Raw genomic sequence first — 23,523 nt, 5'->3', positions numbered from 1 at the left:
GAACATATTCCTGTTTATAGAAGTTACAGATTTCCTACCTTCACTATCTCATATGGCACATGCGATGCGAGTATTTTTCTTTTTAAAAAATAAAATCTATATGAATTAGATGGCAGAAGAAGGATTATAGTTAATAGTCACATATAAAAAAAGGAAAACATGTGAATAAAATGCAGAATAGGAAGAGGCAGGGTTAGGAAGCATATAGGATGGTAAAAAATGAGATATGGAAATATGAATGGTCAGATATACTTTGCACATAAATATATAATAAAATTTGGCATTACATAGGAAAATAGATATTATATTAAGCTTTTTTTTTTCAAACTTAGTATTTGCAGCCTTTAATGGTTATCACATTATACTTGTCAATTATTTTTATCATTTCTCAATTTGTTATATAATATCAATTTTTTAAAAATGATAAAATATGACATTGATTTCTTTCTTTATACGATTTATTTACTTTTCAAAATTTATTTTTTTAACTACTAAAATAGTTAATAATTCTGTTATTATTATGCTTTTTTGTTCACAAATATTTTTTCCTATATTAATTGTTCTATATATATATATATAGTTTATATACTATTTCAATTTTATATTTTTAATCTAATATTAATTTCCTTATTTCTTCTTCGTCGCATGTATATCTTACTACTATAATTATAATTTCTTTAGTACAAAACATCCATAATTGCTATGATGATGGTAACAAATAACATATATAGTTTTTTTAAAAAAAGTAACATGTCATTTATAGGCTTGTTCAGCCTGAACGAGGACTGCTTCAAGAAGCGGCGGTACCGCAGTGGCAATTGAGCCTCGTATTAACGGCTAATTTAACGCGCGCCGAAAAACTAAAGTAGGGTAGTTGGACGAGAGGATCACTTTCGGGTCTTTATCGAGTCTTCGTGTATCGCTCCGGGCGGTAGGGCGAGATGGCTGTGTGGGGCGGCGCGACGGAGAGCGATCTCAAGGCGGCGGGGGCAGAAGCGCTACCGGACGGGCGGAGCGGCGTTCGTCTCAGAGGCTGGCACATCGAGTCCTCTAGGCGGCCCATTCTTAACTCCCTCGCCCTCCAAGAGTATGCGATTCTATATCCCCAATCTCTTGCGGGTTGCCCATCGATCTCTTTCTCTAAAATTTTTTCTTCATGTCGATCAAGTCTTGAAATTTTAATCCAAAAACAGCTTCTTTTTGGGTGTTAATGTAATTGTGTTTTCCCCTAGTTCTTGGTTTGTATAAAGACGGCTTCGAAATTCTCGGCAAATCCTTACGTAGTAGTATTTATAGTGATCGTACGGGGGATAGCAAAGCTGAAATTTGTAGTTGTAGGCACACAAATGATCGATAAAATGCCATGAAGTGTTCACAATTTCGCCATAAGAAGTTGTTCTTCGAGAAATTGCTAAAAATAAAGACCTTTATGGATTTTTTTTTTAAATAAAGTTCTAGAACTTTCATGCGCCCATACGCGGGGTGGAGTTGCTGGGAACTATTTGCTAGTATTCAGAAAAACAACAACAAAAAAAATCTTAGCGCTTATAGAAGGGTGGGTAAGGAATGGGGAATTAAGGATCTGACTGACATTAAGGATCTGTCTGGATTGCCGGCCAACTCATTCGCTTGATATCTCCCATAGGAAGGGGAAGGTGTGGAGAGACCAGGTGGAAGAATGAACATAATCCAAAGATTTTCGGGGGCTGACAGAAGTTACCTGTATACGTGGATTCTGGTATCCTGAGAAGCTCAAGATCAGGGGAACAATGGCCTACATTGATTACTTCATCTGTTCTTGTCCTTACCTTTTGTCTATGTAGCAATTCGTGCCTGGAATATCAGATCTCAGGGACATGGTTGGGTGTCAAATAGGTCTTCGGTGCATAAAGAATATGGATGATAGAGTAAAATCTAATGAAGTTACAGGATGACAGAAACAATATCTAAGACCGAAAAGAAATGCTAGTATCATAAGTCAAAAGATGGGATCATCGATAATTGATATCATTCTGATAAGGTAGGAGAAATGATTTTAGGAACAATGATTAAAGATTAAACCTATTAAATCAGAAGAAAATATCTAGTGTAAATATTTAGGCCCTATTTGGATTGAAAGAATCGGAGAGAAGAAAAAAGATAAAGAGGAGGGAAAAATACAATTCTCCTGTTTGGTTAAAAGAGAAGAGAAAAGAAACCCAATTTCTCTCATTTGGTTAGAAATGTGAGGAGAGAAGAAAAGAGAAATTTAAAATTGCTCATATGGATAGAAAGTCAGGAAAGAAGAGAAACAGAGAAAAACAATTTTTCTCCAAACCTCTTTTTTGATCTCTCCAAAAGCGAAGAGATTCAATAGAAAAGAAAATCTCTTTTCTTCTCTTATTTTCCCTCATGTCCCAAGTCCGTTTCTTTTCTTTTCTCTTATCTTGAGCTTAGAATTCTTTCCTTTACTTTCTCTTCTTTTCTCTCTTTTCTTTTCTCTTCTCCCCTGTGTATCCAAACAAGGGTCTTAAGGATATGCAAGTGCAAATGCAAAAGGAATTGAAAAGAGTAAATGTAGTGGTGCTAGCTTACAACATTAAAGGAGATTTGTTTAATTGCACAAATAATTTTTGAATCAATTTGCGATATTTTAAACTTCTGAAAGAGGGCAACATGGTTGATCAATCAGCTATTTCACTAATTCAACTAATGACTAAATTTCAAAATCAGAAGGGGACATACACAAGCTCCCCATGGTTTTGAAAGAAACTTATGCTATAGTACCAAAAGTGCTAGTTTTGTGGGATATATGCATGATATGGTACCAAGAGTGCTTTTATTATGTGATACCAAGAATGCTTGTGTGATAGATGCACATGAATGTGCTAGTTTTTTTGGCTAACGGAGGGGCAAAGCCTCACTAGAATTTTCACAAGCATTGGATAAATTTTATCGTTAGGAGTCCACAAGCAAAAACTGTGTTTATAGTCATCGCCTTGAGATTTGTAGTTGGCACTACGTTGGTCATGTTTTAAGTGTGAGCAGGATTCATAATGTTGAATTTAAGAGGAAAAAGGAAAAGTCTTAGTGGATGGTAAGCTCCCATCTCTTGCTTCGAAAGGAGATGGGTAGTTTTTATTTTTTTTGGTTTTATATCAAAATCTTATGTGGCTGGGAAAATGATGTGGAGGATGGGGTTCTGGTGGGAACAGAAGGAGGTTTGATTCTTATGTAAACCCTTGACCTAGACTTCATTGTGAACCCAAGAGAACAATGGGTTTCAGCTACAGAGGCAGTGGTCTTAAAGAGAGCAAGTGGTTGAGTTGAGAGAATTACTTTGTGTCCCTTGTGAAGAATTTCTTTAATAAAAGTATGTTCTCTCTCACTCTATGTATATCTTTCTCTCTCTTCTCTCTCCTCTCTTCTTTCTTTTTCTCACCCATGTCACCCACATGTACACACAATTTTCTTTTTACACCATTTTCTCGAACTTAATCTTCTTCTTTCAAATGCATTTATGGAATGATGACATGTGATCTTGCAAGCTTGATGCCTGGACTTGAGGCTAATCCCGATCAATCCACAACACTAACTATAACTATGGTCTGGAGTGTATTCTAATTGTAGATGATGGATTGATGGAAGTAGCTTTTAGATGATAATATTTTGAAAATTAGCTGGACCGAAATATAGAGCACAATTATACTTGCAATGTGGGAGTTATTGAGGATGTAATTATTGTCATGAGCCTAGAGATTAACTAGCAAACAATCTTCACCACTTGGATTTCTTTTTCTTTTTTTTTTCGAAGGATGGGCATGAGGTATGCTTCAGATGGTTTTTACATATACATCAGGATGAAGAAAGAATTTTTCTTAAAGCTTGCTAACGTTCAATTCTTTTCTTGCTATGAACTCTCCCAGTTTCTCTTATGAGCATAGGATCCTTGAGTCCTTTGAACATGGGTATGTTTTCCATGTCTCAAATCATCAATTATTCCTTATATTTTTGGAAAAAAATTGAAGTTCGAATTTTTGAAATTTAAGGAAATAAAGATTCTGTATATTTAATAATTATACAAATAACAAACCCTATTGTATCATGTTCAATCTGCAGACCCTTCCCATGTTATATGACCAAGATGTAAAACTTTGGGCTGTTTCAGATGTATGCCTATTGCTTTAATTTTGTTCTTTTTATTTCCGGCAGGTGGGAAGAAAAGCTTGGGACATCACACTTGCCTGAGATGGTTTTTGGGGAGAGTTCTTTATACCTTTTACATGAGGATAGTGGTATTAAGTTGCACTTCAATGCATTTGATGCTCTGAAGGGTTGGAAACAGGAATCATTGCCACCAGTTGAAGTTCCTGCAGCAGCAAAATGGAAATTTAGGAGGTCCTTAAATTTTCATCTTTATAATTACTCATCAGAAGTTTCTCATATATGGAGAAAGTCTCGGCATGTTTGACTAACTCTGCGTCTGGCATAAGTTTAATACTGGATGATAACATTTTGTTACTCTGCCATATTTATTGTTGTTGGTTGCAGTAAACCTTTTCAGCAAGTGATACTTGATTATGACTATACATTTACAACACCATATTGTGGCAGTGAGGCAATAGAACCAAATTCAGAAAAGGTTTGAATTTTGTTGCACTATATTCTTAAATAGTTTCTATCTTTATTAGGATTATTTATGTATGTTTTTTCACGAATTATTGCTTGTGCTCTGTAGTATTTCTATGTCATTTCTGAAAATAATTGCTATCAGTGCCAAGCAAAATTAATGTTGCTTCAATTGTTGAATGCTAAATCATTTCAAGTTATTTTGAATTTGTCGCATGTCTTCAACTAAAAATAATAACATCATCTTGGGTACCAAGATTGAGAATTTTTTGCTAGGAGATTGGTGCTAGGCATTTCATTTCTTGGATAGAGAGGATTCAAATTAGATACTTGGGATTTTTCTAGCATTGGTAGAATGAAGAAAAATGATTATGATCCAATGGTTGCTAGATGGGTGGTTTGTGGGGTCAAGAGGGAAACAACTTGAGAGGAATGTCGCTTGTCGTCAAATTTATTATATTAAACATCCTCAGTAATTACTTGTCTTTGTTCAGAAAGACTGTGAATGTGGCAAATAATTAAAAAAAATAAATATTGGAGAAGATTTTGCAGAAAGGGGGTTAGAGGAGGCTATGATCTTTTGAGGTGGAAGGTCTTAGGGTCTAATAGGAAGAACCAGACTAGTTCGAGAAATGTAGTTTGCTCTAGATATTAAGTGAATTAGGAGGGTGGGATTCTTTCCTTCTTTTTTTTTCCTTTTTATTTAGGGGTAATGAGTCCTCTTTATATAAATTGGGATTGTGAGGATCATATTTATAGTGGGTTGGAGATTATATTTTTTGTTAGGATCCCCCTTTAGTAGATCTTTGAAAAATGGGAGGTTGTTTGGTGTCTGAGATATTTCACTTTTATTTTTAAATTTGATCACTTTAAATTCTTGCAGTTTGTGTCCAAGAGAATTTGTGAAGACTTCTGCTTTTTGAATGATTGCTAGAGCTTGATTACCCTAAGTTCCTTGCCTTTGTGTCTAAGAGATCGCTTATATTCTTGAGGTTGACCTTTTCAGTCTGTACACCTTATCTCCTCCCTTCAAGATACTCAAGGAAGCTTGATTGGAACCTCTTGTAAATCTCCATGGGTTGATGCATTTGTCATGACTCACCAAAACAACAGCTAATTTAGATCAGTGGCTACATTTAGATGATGATGTAAATTGAATTGTTGGTAAATAGTGAAAATGTTTAAATGATCCACATTCATTAGGTCTATCCATATCCTTGGCAACAGTTTTGGATTCTAATCTCTCCATAACATAATGTGGTTTGTACTTCATGATATAGAAAGAAAAACACCACATTGTAGTTACTTTAAGAAAAGACCCTATTCCCCTTTCTCACTATATTTGAGTGCCCTATGTCTTCTTATGCAGCATTCTGCTAGGTGACATGAGAAGCATCCTCCAATAAAAACTTGGCAATGTGGCTGCCAAATAGCCGGTGAATTGACAATGTGGGAAAAATGATCCGTAAAATAAAACTGAACTGGATATAGGTGAGATTTGCATGCCTCTTCTTTGTGCTAGAAGCACAACAAAAGCTTCAGACTCTCTAAAGTTTTTGGGGGTTAACGAAGAGAAACATTCCGTATTTGCTATACACCTTGATATGTGCTTGATAGTGCCTAGAGTTTTTTTTTATTTTTCATTTTTTTTTCATTTTATAGAAGGTGCCAGCACTATTCAGGGAGCAACATGGCCGTGTGTAGGGTCAGTCTTAAGTGCATTTACCTACATTTGTTTTGACAAGGGAAGAGCAATGTGAAACATGATTGAGGAAGGTCATGTCAGATTTGCAGAGTTAGGGAGGATAACATCTTACTTTATTTGGTATGAAAGAACTGGGAATATGTGTTTAGAAAATGCTACTTTGTAGGATGAAGAACCATCAAATGGTTCTAGGTCTCCTCTCAAAATAAAAAGGGTTCTAGGCATCTTTGAATGATACTGTGCCTTTGTTCTTGTTATTTTTTAAAAGAGATGACAAGTTTGATGTGATGGTGCATCTAGTAGAAATTCAGTCATATAATACATTCTTGCAAAGATGTCAATGGCAATGTAGGATGAGCAAGGTTCATTTGCAAGCTAATGAGAAGACTGATGGGCTGTTAAGTTTTATAGAAACAGGCCTGTATTTGTCTCTATTTTAGTGTATGATACCAGACAACCCTCTTTTCTTAATGGGAAAAGAGAGAAGAGGGGAAGAAAGGGGAATAAACAATGAATGGGAAGGCAGGATGCTTGGCCTGAGATACCAGACAACCCTCTTTTCTTAAGTTGGTCAGAATTGATGGCTAGATGACCAAGGTTGGTTTTTGTCCTGGCTACTAAAGGATTGTTAAATGAAGTCATGGATTATACATGCAAAGTCAAAAGCTCAGATTAAGGCCTGATAATGTGAAAAGAATATGGATCTCCAAGGACAGAAATTACATTGCTTTGACCCACTAACCAGTAAATTATAATACCTTCCAACACGAATTATAGAATCGACCTGAACAAGATGGTTCGGCCCATACCGAACTGAAACAGTCCCAAATCGGGATGATTTGGCAATGCGGATTGGTTCACCCCTCTCCACCCCATCACTGCTATGGATAGGTTCTCTCAATCATCCCCTAGCTCACATGAAGCTCTCTCTCTCTCTCTCTCTCTCAACGCCAACTGAGCCATTCGGAGATTCCGGTTGGTGCTGCTGATGAGGCAAGTCCCGACTCCTCTTTCTCTCTCTCCCTCTCTCCCCTTTTCTTCCTTTCCTCCTTCTCTGGCAGTGATTGTCACCTTTGACCCCTTCGACCCTCATTCTCTCTCTTTCTCTATCTCTCCCCCCTCCCTTCCTCTCCCTCCCTCCCTCCCTCCCTCCCTTGCTCTCTTCCCCTGTCCTCCCTTCCCCACCTATGATAGCAATCATTGCCTTTGTTCCCCTTCAATCCCCATGCTCCCTTTTTCCCTCCCTCCCTCTTCCTCCCTTCTTCTCCATCTCCCCCTCTCCATGGGCCCCTCTCTCTCTTCTCCTCCCTCTCCACTGCCCCCTCTCCTTCCCCTTGGTTCGGTATGCGTTGGATCGATATGGTACAGGTCCATACCATATCGAACCGGTGGCCGGTCGATACGACCTCCGATACTGGTCTGGCGAACCTTACCTTCCAATATAGTAGACTTTTTCAGTTTTGCTAGTATTGCTCGGTGAGGATGTAGAATTGTTGCTCTTTACTTATATCATGAACAAAAGTTTGAGAATTTGGAGTACACTTTATTTGAGTTGTTGCCCCTAAATTTTACCCTAAAAGCGCTTGACCTAAAATTGAAGGTTAAAACTACTTTTTGATTATATACCCTAAATCTTTTCATTGCATCTCCCCTAAATGTTTTGTCAACCTATAACTGGTATTATCTGGTAGGTTCACTTTGTTTCTTAGATGTTGGCATGCTGCCCGTTAATAACAATATTGCTAAATAAAGTGACGAAGTTATGAGAACTCAAAGTATATGTGAGTGGCTTGCTTTGTTCAGAACTTGTGAATAGATCATGTAGGAACTTGTTTGAGAGTTAGAACAGTTAAATGTCAAGGAATACTGCCCTGACAAGAATAGGCGTATATCAAGCAACTCTACAATTGTCAAAACTATGATACTTTTAATCAATAATATTTTCCATTGATAAATCTTGATTCACTCCTAAATACTATTTATTTTAGAAAAGGATGAAGCCTTGGTGCTCGCTTGTCATCATATCTAATGATTTTTCTGGATGCTGCCTCTCAAACGGACAGGACTCTTTAGTTCCATCAGTGAATTTTTTTCTTGTATCATAACTGTAGATGCACTAGATGCTCTGCAAATGGTACGGAAAAGAGATTCATTGCTCCAAAGAATACAAATATTGTATGATGAAACAATAATCATCTCATATGCTTAAAGCACCTTGACTTGTTTAGTTTCAGTACATATCTGTGACTGACCCACATTGGTGCTATTTCACATGAATATCTTGGAACAAAGGCAATTTCAGAAGGTGGGTGCTGTAGCCTGTGCTGGGAGGATTGTGATGAACGAATTGATCTGGCTGTACTGTCCTCAAAAGAACCAATTCTCTTCTATGACGAGGTTGCTAACTTTAATATAGAAAAAGTTGCATGTGCTCTTTCTTTCCTATGTTGATTTGGTCCTATTTTTAACAAGTATATAATTATAGGTAGTTCTATATGAAGATGAGTTGGCTGACAATGGAGTATCACTCTTAACTGTCAAAGTGGTAAACTCTGTGCTTATGAATCGTTAGATTACAGTTGCTTTTATGTTGTTAAAAACTTTAGAAGTTTATGGTTGATTTCACATTGTGTCTTAATCTTGTAGAGGGTGATGCAAAGTTGCTGGTTTCTTCTACTTCGCTTTTGGGTAAGTGCATCTAGCTTGCTTCATAATGTACATGCCCATGTAATGAATTTTTCTATCAGAGATCTGCGGAGTGCTGTCACGTAGTCTATGAAATGTGGTGTAATGAGGAGAAATTTCATTGTAACAAAAAAATATTACAAAATTGTACTTGTATAAATATTAGATTATCATGATGATCTAATGTATTCCTTTTTTTGTGTTAATTTTGTCTGTAGTTTTTCTTATGGTAGAGACATGATATTACAAGAATTTTCACTTAGTTGCTCTTTCTATCCACTGAGTAAGTTCTCATTTCAGCTCAGAGTTGATGGAGTACTAATGAGATTGAGGGATACTCGAGTTTATTGTGCATTTGTAAGTGATCAGAAGGCCATACCTGTCATTCTTCGTGAGAGCTGCTGGAGAGAAGCAACAATCCAGAGTTTGTCTGCTGTATGTTCATGCACTTTTGATGAACCGTCACCTACAACCATACATATTTTCTCATTTTAACATGTGGTTGAGCTGGTATTCATCAATATTCAAGAAAAGTAACTGTTACTTTTCTGTTAAAAAAAAAAAATGCTGTTGCTGCACAATGTTGATTACACTTTATCGACTAGCTTATCTAACATTCTCTAGTTTCATCACGTCATGAAACTTCTTATGTGCTCACTAGATCATATGTGATCACTGCATATTATGTGGCTCAATTTTAAGTTTATAATTCATGCCAAAGATTTAAATACCGCTGGTTTGGTACAGGATCGCTAGTAGAATAACACTGCAACAGAAAAATGGTACCAGGACACCAGTTCTCTCTTGAACCGATCTATACTGACCATACTGGTCCATACTGGTTGCATATCGACAGTCCATATCAACCATACCAGTTGCTTTTTATTCTCATTGATACCGATTGTCTCAGTTTGTCTCGAATGTACCAGTACCTTAGATTCCAGGACAAAACTGGTACTGGTATTTAAACCCTTTGATTCCTGCTGTTTATATTTTTGGATTCAATGACATAATTCTGTTGCATACCTTTCTCTGTCTTCGAATTTCTTCTCTTTCCCTTTCTTTCCCCTTATCAATTTTAAATTGTAAATTATGTTTGCATGATTAATTGTTTTGACATGCCCTCTTAATTATGCAGAAAGGTTTTCCTTCTGATTCTGCATCATATGGAGATCCAAATCTTATCAGTGAGAGGCTCCCAGTCATTGCACATAAGACTCAAAGGCTGAAAGTTTCCAGGTATTCTGAATTCCTTCTATGGCCAGTCAAGCCTTACATGTAATACAAATTAATTGAGTTGTAGACAACGCATCAAGCAGATCATATCATTTAGGAGTTTAATGTTCTGATTATGGACGAGCAGCTGAACTAACAACTCCCCAGGCATATCAAGTTCTAAATTTCTTAATCAAGCTTGTGATGTTCTTTGGATGGAAGTTTATGGCTGGTCTGTCATTCTTGTACTCTTTGGATGAAAGTCCTGGCATTCCCCCGTTAGTTTATTAAATCTATACTTGTGACACCCCAAGCCTCTTTTGCTCTTGCGGACCTTTATTAGTTCTGCTATACAGAGCCGCAGGCTGTGCCATTCAATATTGTACCAAGCTTGGCAGGAGAAATCTTTGCAATAATTTTCTACCATTGCAGTTGTTTTTCCTCCTTTCTCCATAATGCATGCCCTGTTTTTACCACATGATGACACATTTTAGTTATGAGCCTAAGTTTCTAGCGCCTCCACTGTGCTTTCCTTCTCAAGCATTAGATTTTATATTTTGGAGCTCTCATCGTATGAAACCTGATAACCCCATGCTGACTCGTTTACCATGTTTGCATTTACAAATAGTAATGTTGATACTGCTCCCTGACATGTCTCCTTTTGGGGAAGTGGTATCCTTATGGCTGATATTTTTGGTCTTTCCATCATGCTTTCTGTTTTCTGTATTTCCAACTCTGGTATGAATATTTTTATTCCCTTCTTGGATAGCTTTTTCCCCTTTTTCTCCATGAAATTTTAGATAGTCAAATGATTTCCACTAACTGTATCATTTCACTTATGTTTGCGCAGGTCTATCACAGAAGGAAGTTGATGAGACCATTCATAGATTTTGATGGCTTTTCTGCATGTATTACTTATATCTATACTTCCACAACATCTGTCTGAGTGTTCTCTGCATTACTGTTTCTAATTTCTGGAACTAGGAGAGGCCATTTGTCAGGTCACAGATTAATGATTGAATGAAAAATTTCATCGTCTAGTATTTGTATCTGCATTGACTATATATGCATGCTATAAACTTGCTAAAACTAGCCAACTCTTCATGATGTAAATATCTCCTTTTTTTGACCTTTTACAACCTTAATACATTGATGTTTGGATATTTCTAGTTCTTCAGAAGTTATGTTTTGTTTAGGTGTCACTATGTGCTGTTGTTTGTTATATCTTATTCATTACAAATCTTAGTTGTGTTGACTTTGTAAATGTTTTGCTGCAACAGCACATTCTAATTCTCCAAATTCTCTCTGTAAACAACATGTGCTTTGTTTTCAGAGGTTATTATGATAGTTTTCTAACATAATAAATATTAGAAAGGATGATACTAGTTATGCTTATTTAAGTCAAGAAGCACTTCCAAGTCCAATATCACTTAGAGTACGACCTTGGCTTCACTATTTTTTTCTTAGGGCTCCAAGGAGCACTTCCAGGTCAAATATCACTTAGATTAGGGCCTTGGCTTCACTATTTTTTCTTCTTAGGGTTCCCTTTTATGTTAGGACACATGCTTCCTGTGTGTTAGCATTGCTGGAAATTTTTCTCTTGCTAAATTGTCTAACCTATGGACAACACTTACTCCTATAAAGCTTCCTTTCGAGCTCTTGCTGAACAATCATTAGTATCTCATTAACACTGCTATCTTGTTGATTTTGTTTTGTCTTACCCAAGGTCTGCCGTACCGGTACCGGTCGGCGTACCGGTGGCCGGCCGGACCGGTACGGTACCGGTCCGGTCCGGTACGGTACCGGTCCGGTCCGGTACGGTACGGTACCGGTCCGGTCCGGTACGGTACCGGTCCGGTCCGGTACGTACCGGCCGGTACCGGTACGGTACGCGGTGGTTTCAAAAACCACAGCGCCGTTTCAAAAACCACAGCGCACGGCGCTGTGGTTCTAAAAAAAAAAATCGTACCGGTGCGAACTGTCGCACCGTTACGAGGCCGGTACAGGCTCCGAACCGGCCGGTACGGGCTCCGAACCGGCCCGTACCGGCCGGTTCGGATAAAAAATCGGAAAATACCGGTTTTTTGCCGTTCCGATACCGGTCTAGGACCGGACCGGTATGTACCGGCCCGTACCGGCCAGTACAGCATTCCATGGTCTTACCCATACAACAGCATGAATTTTAGTTTTTTTTGTCTCTATGGTCTATATGCATACATCCATCCATGCATACATTCATATGTATGTGTCTGTATTCCTTCCCCTGCTTCATACTGCTAAGTAAGATTATGTCTTTCATTTCTCTAATACAACCACTAGCACTATTGCTCTCACTTTCTTGTCTTCCTTGCTATGGCTCCTACTTAAAGCCTATTTATTTGCTGATCGGAGTGGCAATTTCCCATTATGGTGCTCAACATTCTAATTTCCTTGGGTATTTATGTAATTAGGGAGGCTAAGAAGCGAGGTGTAATTTATTCCTGTGGACCAAGATAGAGTATCTCATGGAATACAATGACTTTTTTGTACATTTATAAATGATACAGTAGTACATACATTCTAACACTACCATTTTGGACTTAACCTTGCATTGGATCATAATTAGTTTGTAGATGAGGCAGAATCATGTGAGAAGAATTTGTCAAGCTGCAATATATAAATAGGAGTTACACTAATACCCTAGTAAAAGAATGATGTCAAAGTGGTGCTCAGTCTTTGTGTGATTGGCATGGTCATGAGACACCAACTTAATGGTAACGAAAAACTTTTTGGATGCCACCACATGTTGAGCGAGGTGTAGACACTGCTTTGTTACCAGTTAAACCAGGAGAAACTGAAGTGAAATCTCAAAGGAAGTGTCATCCATGGGCTTGGTATTGTTCTTTAATTCGTGTTCAAGCATTATTGCACATTAATGACCAAGATGCTAAAGGCACTAGTAGTACGCGAATGGATGGGGCATTGCATAATGCCTGGGCAATATGCAGGCACTTAGGTGGGCACTTAGAAGAGGAAGATGAGGAGGCGAGGTAGAGCTAAAGATGGCAACGAGAAGGTGGAGAAGACAACATGGACAATAAGAGGAGAGGAGGGGGGGGAGGGGAGAAAAAGGAGATTGGGAAAAACAGGAGGGAAGGAGGTATAGTATGAGAGAGGGGGTAAAGGGGAGGAAGTGGGGTATGACAGTGCCTAACTTGCATTTTTCTCTTGATATGCATATCTTTTCTCGATTCATATATTTTTTGTGCCACAATTGCAGCCACCTAGGTACTTAGACAACTAGTACGCAATCTAGTTGTATATCTGGACCATCTATGCCCTATGCAAGGTGATTTTGGGGCTGCATATGTGTATGGGATCATAGACTATTTTCCAAAATAGTGCCAGTGACTTTTATCCACACTATAGTTCTTGTTCACGTATTAGGTTGTTTCCTAATAAGATGATGGTTGGCATGTGCATTGCTTCCAATACTCTCTCATCTCCATAGACATGGATGAACACATTGATCAAGCTTGAAATTGGCTATGGATGGCAATGAAGGTAAATAACTCAAGAACCTGATTTGAATTCATCTCATCTATTTGCCTTAGAATCTCTTGAAATCAAGGTTCATCATCTCGGCATTTGATCCCATACAGGTACCATCCTAGTATAGTGTCGATATGCCCGGTGGGGGGGGGGGGGGGGGGGGGGGGGGGGTCGACTTGGCATACCAATACTTGGTATGCCCTCCATACCATTACTGGTTCGATGTCGGTATAGTATGATATAGTTAGTATGTATTAGTACCGACCGGTACGACGTACCATGCTGAAAGTGATATCTATTAGAACTATTTTATTAGGTTCACATCTCAGTTTGGAGTTTGGAATGATTATTGTTCTGGGTTTTATGTAGGAGAATAACTCAAGGACCTGATTATTTGGCTGATATCTGTATTATATAATGAGCGGTAGACACATTCACTTGTTTAATAAATGCACCAATCTCCTCTTTAAACTATTTAAGGGAGTTGAGCATATATTTATCAGTGAAACGGAAATATTTCAACATCAAACATCCTCATCACTGATTTTCATTCTTCTATGATTGAAGATGAAAAGGTGATTGGCAAATCAAGGAAGATTTAGGTGGCAGGCAACAGTTAGCTAGACATTCGTATCCAACTCCAAAGTTTTGCTCCGACCAAGTCTAATATGTATCAAATACTTGGATATTAATGAAGCTCTTTGGTAGCCACTTTTAGAGAGCTGAACTCTTCCAACATTGAATGAGTTGGAACTCTTTCAACAATTGGTTTGATTCTCTAATTCGATATTAGTTGGGTAGTTGTTTTTTTGGAGATTTGCTCAGGATGTAGGTATTGAAACAACTGTATAAAATATTATTTTGCTAGTATCTTTAAGTTAATTGAAAAGTTTGGGTGAGAAACATGTATATTGAAAGATCTTAATTAACAATATCTTTAACATTTCTTTTTGAATGTTGTAACTTTAAACAGATAATATTTAAAGGTATAAATATATATTACTTAGTTAATTTATATGTTATCCTGCATAGCCCTGTATCTCTCTTTTCCCTATCATGCTGAGACAAATTCTTGGATATATGTCCAAATCTGATTCTCATATCTGTGTTCATGCAACACTGGCAGGCAATCCTTGGATAATTTATCCCTCCCTAGTCCCTACTAATATTGAGTTGGTGCCCTCTCTTTCCAACTTGTGCACCCCATGGGTTGTGAGGGCTTTGCCTGCCTCTATGCACTTGAATTCCAAGGCACCAATTTGTGAGCCCTTTATATCATCTTATACAGCATGACCAAACCCATCCCCTTTGCCTAACTTCATCTTGTTAGCTTGACCAATATTCGCTATGTATGCTCCTGTTACTCACTCTAGGGGACCAAAAACTTGGAAAGCGAAAGTGGTATGTTAGTTAGAGAGTCTGAATGCAGATCTATTTCATACCATACGGGGTTTGGATTCTAGGAAACTTATTTAAAGTTGTGTTTGGACATGTACGATCAGACATGTTGCCAGCACTAGTGGTGAAGTGCTCAAAGATGCCTGATTTACCACTTCCAAAATCCTGATGCATATACTATCTCAAGAAAAAATTCTGATCCATACAAAATTTGCATTTCACACAATTAAATAAAGATGATGTGTGGGGTCATTTTTGTGTGAATATCATTTTATATGATATAAAAATAAGTTCCTGTCCAGAGTTATTAGTATGTCACATGCAGGTATTTTAAGGCAATGTACATGAAATAATGATCCTTGTCGATGACATTTTGAAGACTGGTTATAGTTCCTTTCCTAAGCATGCCTTTCCCTCAGTTAATGTTGCATTTCTTATTAAATGAAGAATACTTATGTGGCTCTTGAGAAAAGGTGAACTGCTGAAAAATAGATGCTAAACAGGCTGCAACTCTTTGTGACTATAGTATATTTTCATTATTCTACAAATGGAAACATACTCTTCGCATGCAATTACCTTATTCGAATGCTCTGGATATTTTGTTAAATAATGGGTTAGTGAATTTTGATTAGCATTGCAATTAAGGTGTCTTATTGAAGGAATATTCTAGAAAAACACTTGTTTAGTGACTGTAGGACTCCCAAGGTTGGCTCACATTTCAATGGGGGAACTCTTCTAGATAGTCAGCCAACTTTTAAGATCAGTAAACTCTATTCCTCAAGAGTTCTCTTGCAGTTATCTTGATTCTTTACATTGATTTGGGTGCAGACTGAAGGTTACATTTTTCTTGGACTGGAATGGATGAGTGTGAATATTCTGCTTTTATTTTGGAGTGTTTTATTTTGATTAGAAAGATCAGTCCTAGAAGCAGACAACTGTCTACTGCCAGTGTCTAAGAAAATAAGGTATTCAGTGGAAAGTAGGATGGAGAAATTGAGCCAGCCGAGGAAAGGTGAGCATTTTTACATCTTGTTCAACCTAGCCTCTACCAAGCATTAGTTTTACACATTGGTTGCCTTTGCAATCAATTCGACTTGGAACTATACCAAAAACAGCCAGTTGCTCTATTGATTGAACTGATTATATGAAAAACCCATTTGCACCATCACCATTTGAAACATGACCCCTCTCTAAGGATCTTTATCATAATAATGTTGATCAAAATGACAACTGAAACAATAGAGGGATCTCCATTTCTCTTCATTGGTTAACCAGGACAAACATTGTTCAGTTATTGTGCTACTATGCTTTTTAGCATCTTTTCTTCCAATCTTGGAGATTACAATGTCTGATTAAGGACCATATTCGGATCATGGGTTGTTCAGAAAGATAACCACAAAGCTTATTAGGAACATGATGGCTGCTAATATATTATAATTATTCCTTTGCTGCCCGTTTAAATATGTGGATATTTGAATAAATCATACGAAATCAATGGATCTCCTTAACTGTGTCCAGAGTAATTATTATATCACATGCAGGTAGTTAAAGACAATGTACATAGCCTCACGGCTTATTAGTAACGTGATGGCTGCTAATGTGTTATAATTATTCCTTTGCTGCCTGTTTAAATATGTGGATATTTGAAATAATCATAGGAAATCAATGGAACTCCTTGAACTGTGTCATTACTTCAGTCAATTTTGGCAATCCATTAGTTGTCTCTTCAATTTATCATCTATCACTCATCTTTTTGTATTAAGGAAATTAGAGTAAATATAACTTTCCATAATTTGACCTCCATCTGCATGATCGCAAGAGCTATTATAATATTTATTGACAATCTTTCAATCAAAACGAACTGGAGAAAATGCATTGCAGTCAAAAGTGAACCACAAAATGATGGATACATCGTCTAAAAACCTTTTCCATTAGTGTCTGAGAAAAAGCTTAATGGTGGGTTTCTGAGGAAAAAGAACAAGTGGGGGCTGGCGAGTTGAGTAGTCAGACATGCTTGAGTTATCTGCATGAATCCTATAAAGCTCTACTTATTTTTGGTTGTTCATGACAACTTAGCTCAATGTTTAAAAGTAATTAAGCATTCAATGGTGGATTGAAGCTTAATGTAGCTAGTTTCTTCAACTGATTTATGCAAAAATGGGAGCTGAACGGTAGATGGGCAGCATGCATATGTGTACCGAATTGATAGATAGATCAAAGCCGGAGACTCAAATCAAGCTTTTTCAGTTCCGATGGTTGCTTGGGTGGCTGCAAATCTTTCTGATAGCTTGCAGGCCACCTCAAATTTGTTGCTTCCTCCAGTGCATAGGGTGGCCGACTCATGCTGACAGTGTCAAACCTGGCCGCTGTTGAGTGAGGCTGAACTTGCAGGGAGTGCAGGATGGCAGCGTTGAGGGGCAAATCCATCATCATTCGTTGGGAGTGACGGGATCTTCTCGCAGCACCTCTTTCTCTTTTGTGAGCATTCTGATGACCCCCTAATGCTTGTGAGCTGAAAAACTTCCTCATGCAGAAGTTGCATGAAAACACCTTGAGAGGAGCATGTTTAGACTGGGAATCCGAGTTTGTGGCTGCTGAAGAGATGCTCCTGCCCAAAGTCAGGTTCAACCATGTTCCAAAGTCGTCACCAACTTCCCCGTCATCGTAGTTGCTGGTACGTGGCTCTGATCTTCGATTTGCCGATTGTGCTCTTACTTCTTCCTCTTCCATTTGGAAGCTTGCAATCTCTGTGAAGGAAAACACAGAGAAGCTGTCTCAGAAAAGAGTTATTAGAAGAGAAGGGCTAGAATTCATAGGGGCTTTGCGCGATGTTGCTGATCTCATTTAAAAAGAACATGGTAGGAGTTTGGAATAAATGTTAAGGGAGAAGAGGAACGGGACGGAAAGGAAATGTCAGTGGATACCTTTAGCTGTCCATCCCTTTTCTATGTGGCCCACATTATGGTGCTTGTTATTCCAGGTGCAGTGGTCCTCTCATTTTCATTGTTGCCCATATCATTCTTTAGATTCCTACCATCTTTTTCCTCGTCAGGTCAATCCACTTTGCATGGTTCTCTTCTTTGAACCATAATACAAGGTTGACGATGGAGCAAGGATTCCATCAAGCAACATCTTTAGCCTTTTCTTCTATGCTGAGAAACCTATTTTATCAGCTGCTGTCACTATATCTAGAATAGTAGAATATGTAGTCACAAGTCTTCATCATGAGAAGCGGGTAGAAGTTTGTTATATGAAATGGTATTCTCCACCAATCAAAGTGCGAGAAAAGAGGAAAAATCTTTAAGAGCAAAGAATATAAGTGTGTATTGTTTCTTTGCCGCCCTCCTGGGCACTTCTACTAAGATCATCCGACCAGATGTTCACTTCTCATGACCACCCATATGATTTTTTTTACCCCTCTTTTTATGCTTTCCCTTGGGGACCATCTGATGCTTAGGAGTGTATCTGCTTGTTGCACTTATCCTGTTATTTCTCTGATATATGTGCAATTGGATCAAATAGTAATAAGAGTTACGGGAGTTACTTCTCTGGAGCACTTCAAACGTAGTTGCCTACTTTTCTCTTAGAAGTCAACAGAAAAAACTCTGATAATGCTGCATGATAGGCTTGTGCACAGACATCGAACTGATGCGATGACGTTATTAATGTTATTTTTTCATGTTAGCTCCCAGCATAAGTACTGATAATGCTGCTAAAAGTATACTAGAAGTGGATGCTGCTTTAATATCTTGCTGGGGTTGCTATGATGGGGTTTAATGCAGGGACTTCCCAGTAGTGGGCGGATGTTTGGGAAGTGCTTTAAGAACCACTTGCACTGTGGCAGTAGAATCTTGTTCCCACATAAATACGGCAGAAGATAATGAGGAGATCGGTTTCCCAGCACTTGTAACTTTGATGCTTTGATCCCATAGCATTGTAGAGAATATTCTTACAGTAATGGGATCGAGAGGGAGACACTGATCAAGATAGGAGAGTTCTCCAGCTCCCCCTACAGATAATATCTACCTTATTTGCGAACAGTATCGACCAGCATGTCATTTTTTTTTAAGATATCGGATCATCCAAGTTGTTGCAAGTGCATTGTGGTCCTATGGCGACCTGGCTTCCATGTCCCACCGTGGATGTCATCCATCTGATCTCGACATTGGAAGATTAAATTTAAACGTCGAGCTACAAGCCATGTCAGTTTCCACCATGTCTCACAACATCTTTTTACTTGTTGCTCCCAATCTTTTCTTTATAACTTTGTTTCAGAATATATGCATCATTGATGGGACGGGCTCTTACCGTGTGGCCTCCTCTCCGATTCAAGCTGGTAATTTCGTTTCAGGCCATGAACGATGAAGGGCCATGCCCCAATGAAAAGCCATTGATTCCATATGACATGCAAATGGAGGAAGCTATGCTTGGCCCTGCCACCAAATGATGCCTGATAGCTTTGGGGTCAAGCTCTTCACGAATGATACCCTGGTTTCGCGAGCTGTAAGCCGTGCCTGTCCGGGGACCTGGTTTAAATAAAAATGGCTCTTCTCTTACAGCAGCAGGAAAGTATAGCAGAAGCAGCAGCCAGGAATCCCCCAATTGCTCGCAAGCGACATGAGAGACGACCTCAGGACGGGTGGGTTCCTGTCCTCGTCGATCAAATTGGGGGGGGGGGGGTACCAAAGTCTTCTGCGTCAGTTGGACAGCTGCTCATATGTATCCGTCCGAGTCCCGACACCCAAAGTCCATGTATACCCGAGAATGGGTGAAACAATGAAGAGAGAACTTGCCTCAGTTACAACTTTTGTTGGGCCTACTTCATGTGCATTGCTGTGCATGGACATTGGATCTTTCACTCACAGAACAGGGATAGGGAGCGAGTACACTGCCACTGCCCGGAAACCAATTTCTCAGGGCATTTCGTCTAAAGAAGCCCATCGGACACGGGCATTGACGAGACCTGATATGTTTTTCTGATAGGTGTGAATCCCTTCCCCCATCTTTTATCCTCCCAGTCAAGCAGGGAAATAGGACTAAGACACGAAACAAGCGGCCAGCGACAGCCATGGAAGCCACCCGTACTGTTTCTGCTTTACCAGAGCAAGCAACTCGCCAGAATCGAGTGAGTGGTCCCAGACTAGGCTATCAGTCCAGACAATCAAATTGGAGACAATCGTCATGCACTGGACCAGTAGTTAGCATGCTCTGCCCTTAATTGTTGGTCATGTATCCTGCACGTCACTGACTCTTGAGCGTCGCATTCCTGAGGGTGGGGGACCAGACCTAGATTCTCTATGCATGAAGTTTCTCGGAATGATTTTTCCACCAGGGGATGGAACAAACAAAACTGTTTCTAGGCGACATGGTCTGACCAATGAAACCTAGGGCAACAGCCCTCTGACTATTATAATGCCAGATGCCGTATTACTAAATGAAATCCTTCCAATAATTTACTAGCATCTTCAATGGAGGCTTGCGTATATAAATTGTAGATACACATCAGTGTTCTGTTGACAATTTCTAGCCAACGAGCAAAATTGATGAAAAGTCATTAAAGCCAATGTCATGACTTTCGGATATCAATCACGTAAAGTACAACTAGTGCCCAAGAATATAGAACTGAACAGAATTGTCCATTTGCATGTTTAAACACGCATTCTAATGTTTTACAACTTTGAACCAACTGAGAAGAAACACAATATTGCACTCAGGCATGCTACAACATGCATTATTCTGATTATCACTCATCATGGAAAGCAACCGCTGGATTTGTGTGCGAAGAAATTATAGCAAGTGTTTGGATACCTGTAGTTGAGAAAAACATGCAGTCAGGTTTGTAGTGGTTTTTTGTCATTGCTTCTATAACAACATTTCTAGTATTTGGTTCGATTAGTTTGCAATCATAGTAAAATAAAATTTATGTTTGTTTGCCCATAAATGAGAAATATAATTGTACTCGGTTGCATTAGTAAAATTGTATTAATTATGTCTCAACCAACCACTGCCCTTGTTGGGATTTCAACCCATTACAAAATGCCCCTAAAGCCTTTTCTAGTCGCAACACCTTGTGTTACAGCCAGTTTGGCCGTCACGCAATGCTGTAAAAAAACCTCCAAAGGGATTCCGGTTAACTTGACAGTAATCCAAACATCAAAGAAAGATCACCTTCTGAAACATGGGTTCAATTACAGGCATCCAAACACCATCATACAACCAGAGTCACTCCAACTGCCGTTAAAAAAAGCTTGGACATTCGCTGCAGTATGAAAGTAGTAATCCATATTAAAGAACCAAAATTTTCATATGATTTTAAGACCAAATGGAATAACAATGACACATTGACAAGACCCTTTTTAGTATGGTTGAAATCCCCATCGTGCTTCAACCAAAACAAATGAATGCAGTCAGTGACAGACTTATAAGGCAGCACTCCTTTTTTTTATAATATTTACATGAAAACAAGAAAACCCTGCACAGTCATCTATTTGACTGATGGACACATGTTATAGCTTGGTTCATAACATTTACAGCAAAAACGAATGAAATTCATAATATTCAAGGCCTGTACATGATAAAGTTAATTAGCAAGCAGGCTGCTTCATGCAGAGAACCTGTAAGGAACTGCCCATTCTACATTTCTTAAACCATATGCACAGGTCTAATCTAATCTAATCTTTTACCATTCCTTTGGTTACCTTGCTGATGCACTTCATATTACGGCATAAAAATCGCTACTTAACAATACTTTACAACCCGCAATATTTTCTTTTCCGTCTGATGATATTTGAGTTATCCTGATTTAATGCCTTGTCGTAATGGCTGCTGCTACTGTTTGATGTTCTTAAAAAGGTGCACCAACCAAACAGCATATGTTCTACTGAATCACTGAGTATGCAACAACTATCAAGAATAGCAAGGAGAAAATAGCTATGCACATTGTCATAAATAGCCGGACTTGCCGGGGGTTAATTCAAAACAGAATGTTTTCTAGGTTTTCTGGAAGCAACAGTCTTGTGTTCATTAACTGCTTGCGAGTGGGGATGTTGAGCAGCTTTGGAGTTCTTGGAATTTCGTGCCTTGCTGGATCGTCCAGGATGGGTGTGAGGTGCATTTGGAGAACTTCTACGAGATCTATCCCTTTTTGCACTCCCATCTTTGGGCTTTAACTGTGATAATTTATCATGGCATGAACCTGGGCATGTCTGCATGGGACTAGCATAATTCTTGCCCTTACCAACTGATCCATGTGTCAGAGATCTTGACCGACCCTGGTTAAAATTGTGACTGCCAAGAATTTTTTCACCAATAGCAGCAATGGCTGGAATCCCCTGTTCACAAGAATAAGCTCCCGTAAGATGAAAGTAAGAAATGTCTAGAACTTGATTTTTCAATATTGCAGTGATCAGTAGTACAACATCTAAAAGCAAAGATAACAAGAAGCCAAGTGCCTCCAAAGCCATAAACAGACTTTGTGAAGAAGAATGTGTCAGCAATGATCTGTTTAACCACATTCAGTTTCAAAATAAACAAATTGGCCACAAAAAACCAGCAAACGTGATACCTGATTCAGTTACAATCCAAGATTTGCTTTTTTGTCCCCATGCTTGTATTATTTACTAACTGAATTTGATATTGGGTTCATGATTAAGATTTGTGCTAATTCTTACTAAGTTGAGACTACAGGAAAGTTTTCTGTGCAGGACTAAAGACCTTGTGAAGAAGCAAGGAAATCAACTCAAGAAGATCAATTGAGGACATCTAGTGCTAGCTGAACCATATATGACCACCAAGTTTTGTACTTTACGCTAAAGTTACCATTATTTCATATTGCACTATATTCTCCAGCCACAACTAAAGTTTTTCTGGACCTCTGTATTGTTAAGCCTAGAGGTGAGAAAACCTTCTGGAAAAAAAGAAACTTTGACCTCTCAGTTCAGGAAACTAAAAAAGAGAATGAGAATTTATTACTCCCGTTGCCATTCTTTTCATATCATTCTAAATCTGTTGAAAGCCAGTCCCCCACCCCTCTCTCTCATTCACATGCATACAGATGTGCTCATGCACGCGCACACTTGCACATGCAAAAGTAATCATCCCCATCTAGTTATCCTTCTCTTTTTCGATCTTCTTCCAGTTATTCATGCTTCTACAATTCCTTTTCCTTCTACATCCCTTTTACATCTTTGCCCCTATATTCTGCTTCCATCTATTTTATATTGTTGCTACCATACCCTCTTTTCTCTCATTTAGTCTATCCTCTAGGTTATATCCACTAAATTCATTAGCTCATTGGATGCGACGATTACTACTCATGTTCAGCAAACTCATATTTTTCAAGTTCTATTGTATAAAAAAGCACAACCTCTAACCAATTTGAA

At 38.5% G+C, this 23,523-nt stretch overlaps 1 protein-coding gene and 1 pseudogene across 2 annotated transcripts in view; one reads left to right on the top strand and one right to left on the bottom strand.

Moving 5' to 3' along the window:
- The first annotated feature begins 783 nt into the window (after positions 1 to 783).
- On the top strand, positions 784 to 11,376 carry LOC103700825 (TIP41-like protein). The gene is made up of 9 exons (XM_008782703.3): positions 784 to 1,087; positions 4,192 to 4,377; positions 4,531 to 4,621; positions 8,606 to 8,710; positions 8,799 to 8,858; positions 8,960 to 9,001; positions 9,299 to 9,433; positions 10,137 to 10,237; positions 11,064 to 11,376. Exons 1-9 carry the CDS (start codon positions 942 to 944, stop codon positions 11,083 to 11,085), a joined length of 888 nt encoding a protein of 295 aa, XP_008780925.1. The 5' UTR covers positions 784 to 941; the 3' UTR covers positions 11,086 to 11,376.
- Positions 11,377 to 21,427: 10,051 nt separating this feature from the next.
- Positions 21,428 to 23,523, bottom strand: part of LOC103700826 — a 34,993-nt pseudogene continuing 32,897 nt past the window's right edge. Inside the window, exon 10 of the transcript XR_005506596.1 lies at positions 21,428 to 22,473. The product of XR_005506596.1 is annotated as an uncharacterized LOC103700826 (transcript). The remainder of the gene's footprint in view (positions 22,474 to 23,523) is intronic.

Source organism: Phoenix dactylifera, chromosome 16 (genome assembly GCF_009389715.1).
Source record: "Phoenix dactylifera cultivar Barhee BC4 chromosome 16, palm_55x_up_171113_PBpolish2nd_filt_p, whole genome shotgun sequence".
Lineage (NCBI taxonomy): Eukaryota > Viridiplantae > Streptophyta > Magnoliopsida > Arecales > Arecaceae > Phoenix > Phoenix dactylifera.
Note: the sequence above shows the minus strand (reverse complement) of the source record. Positions and strands in the feature narration are given on the sequence as shown.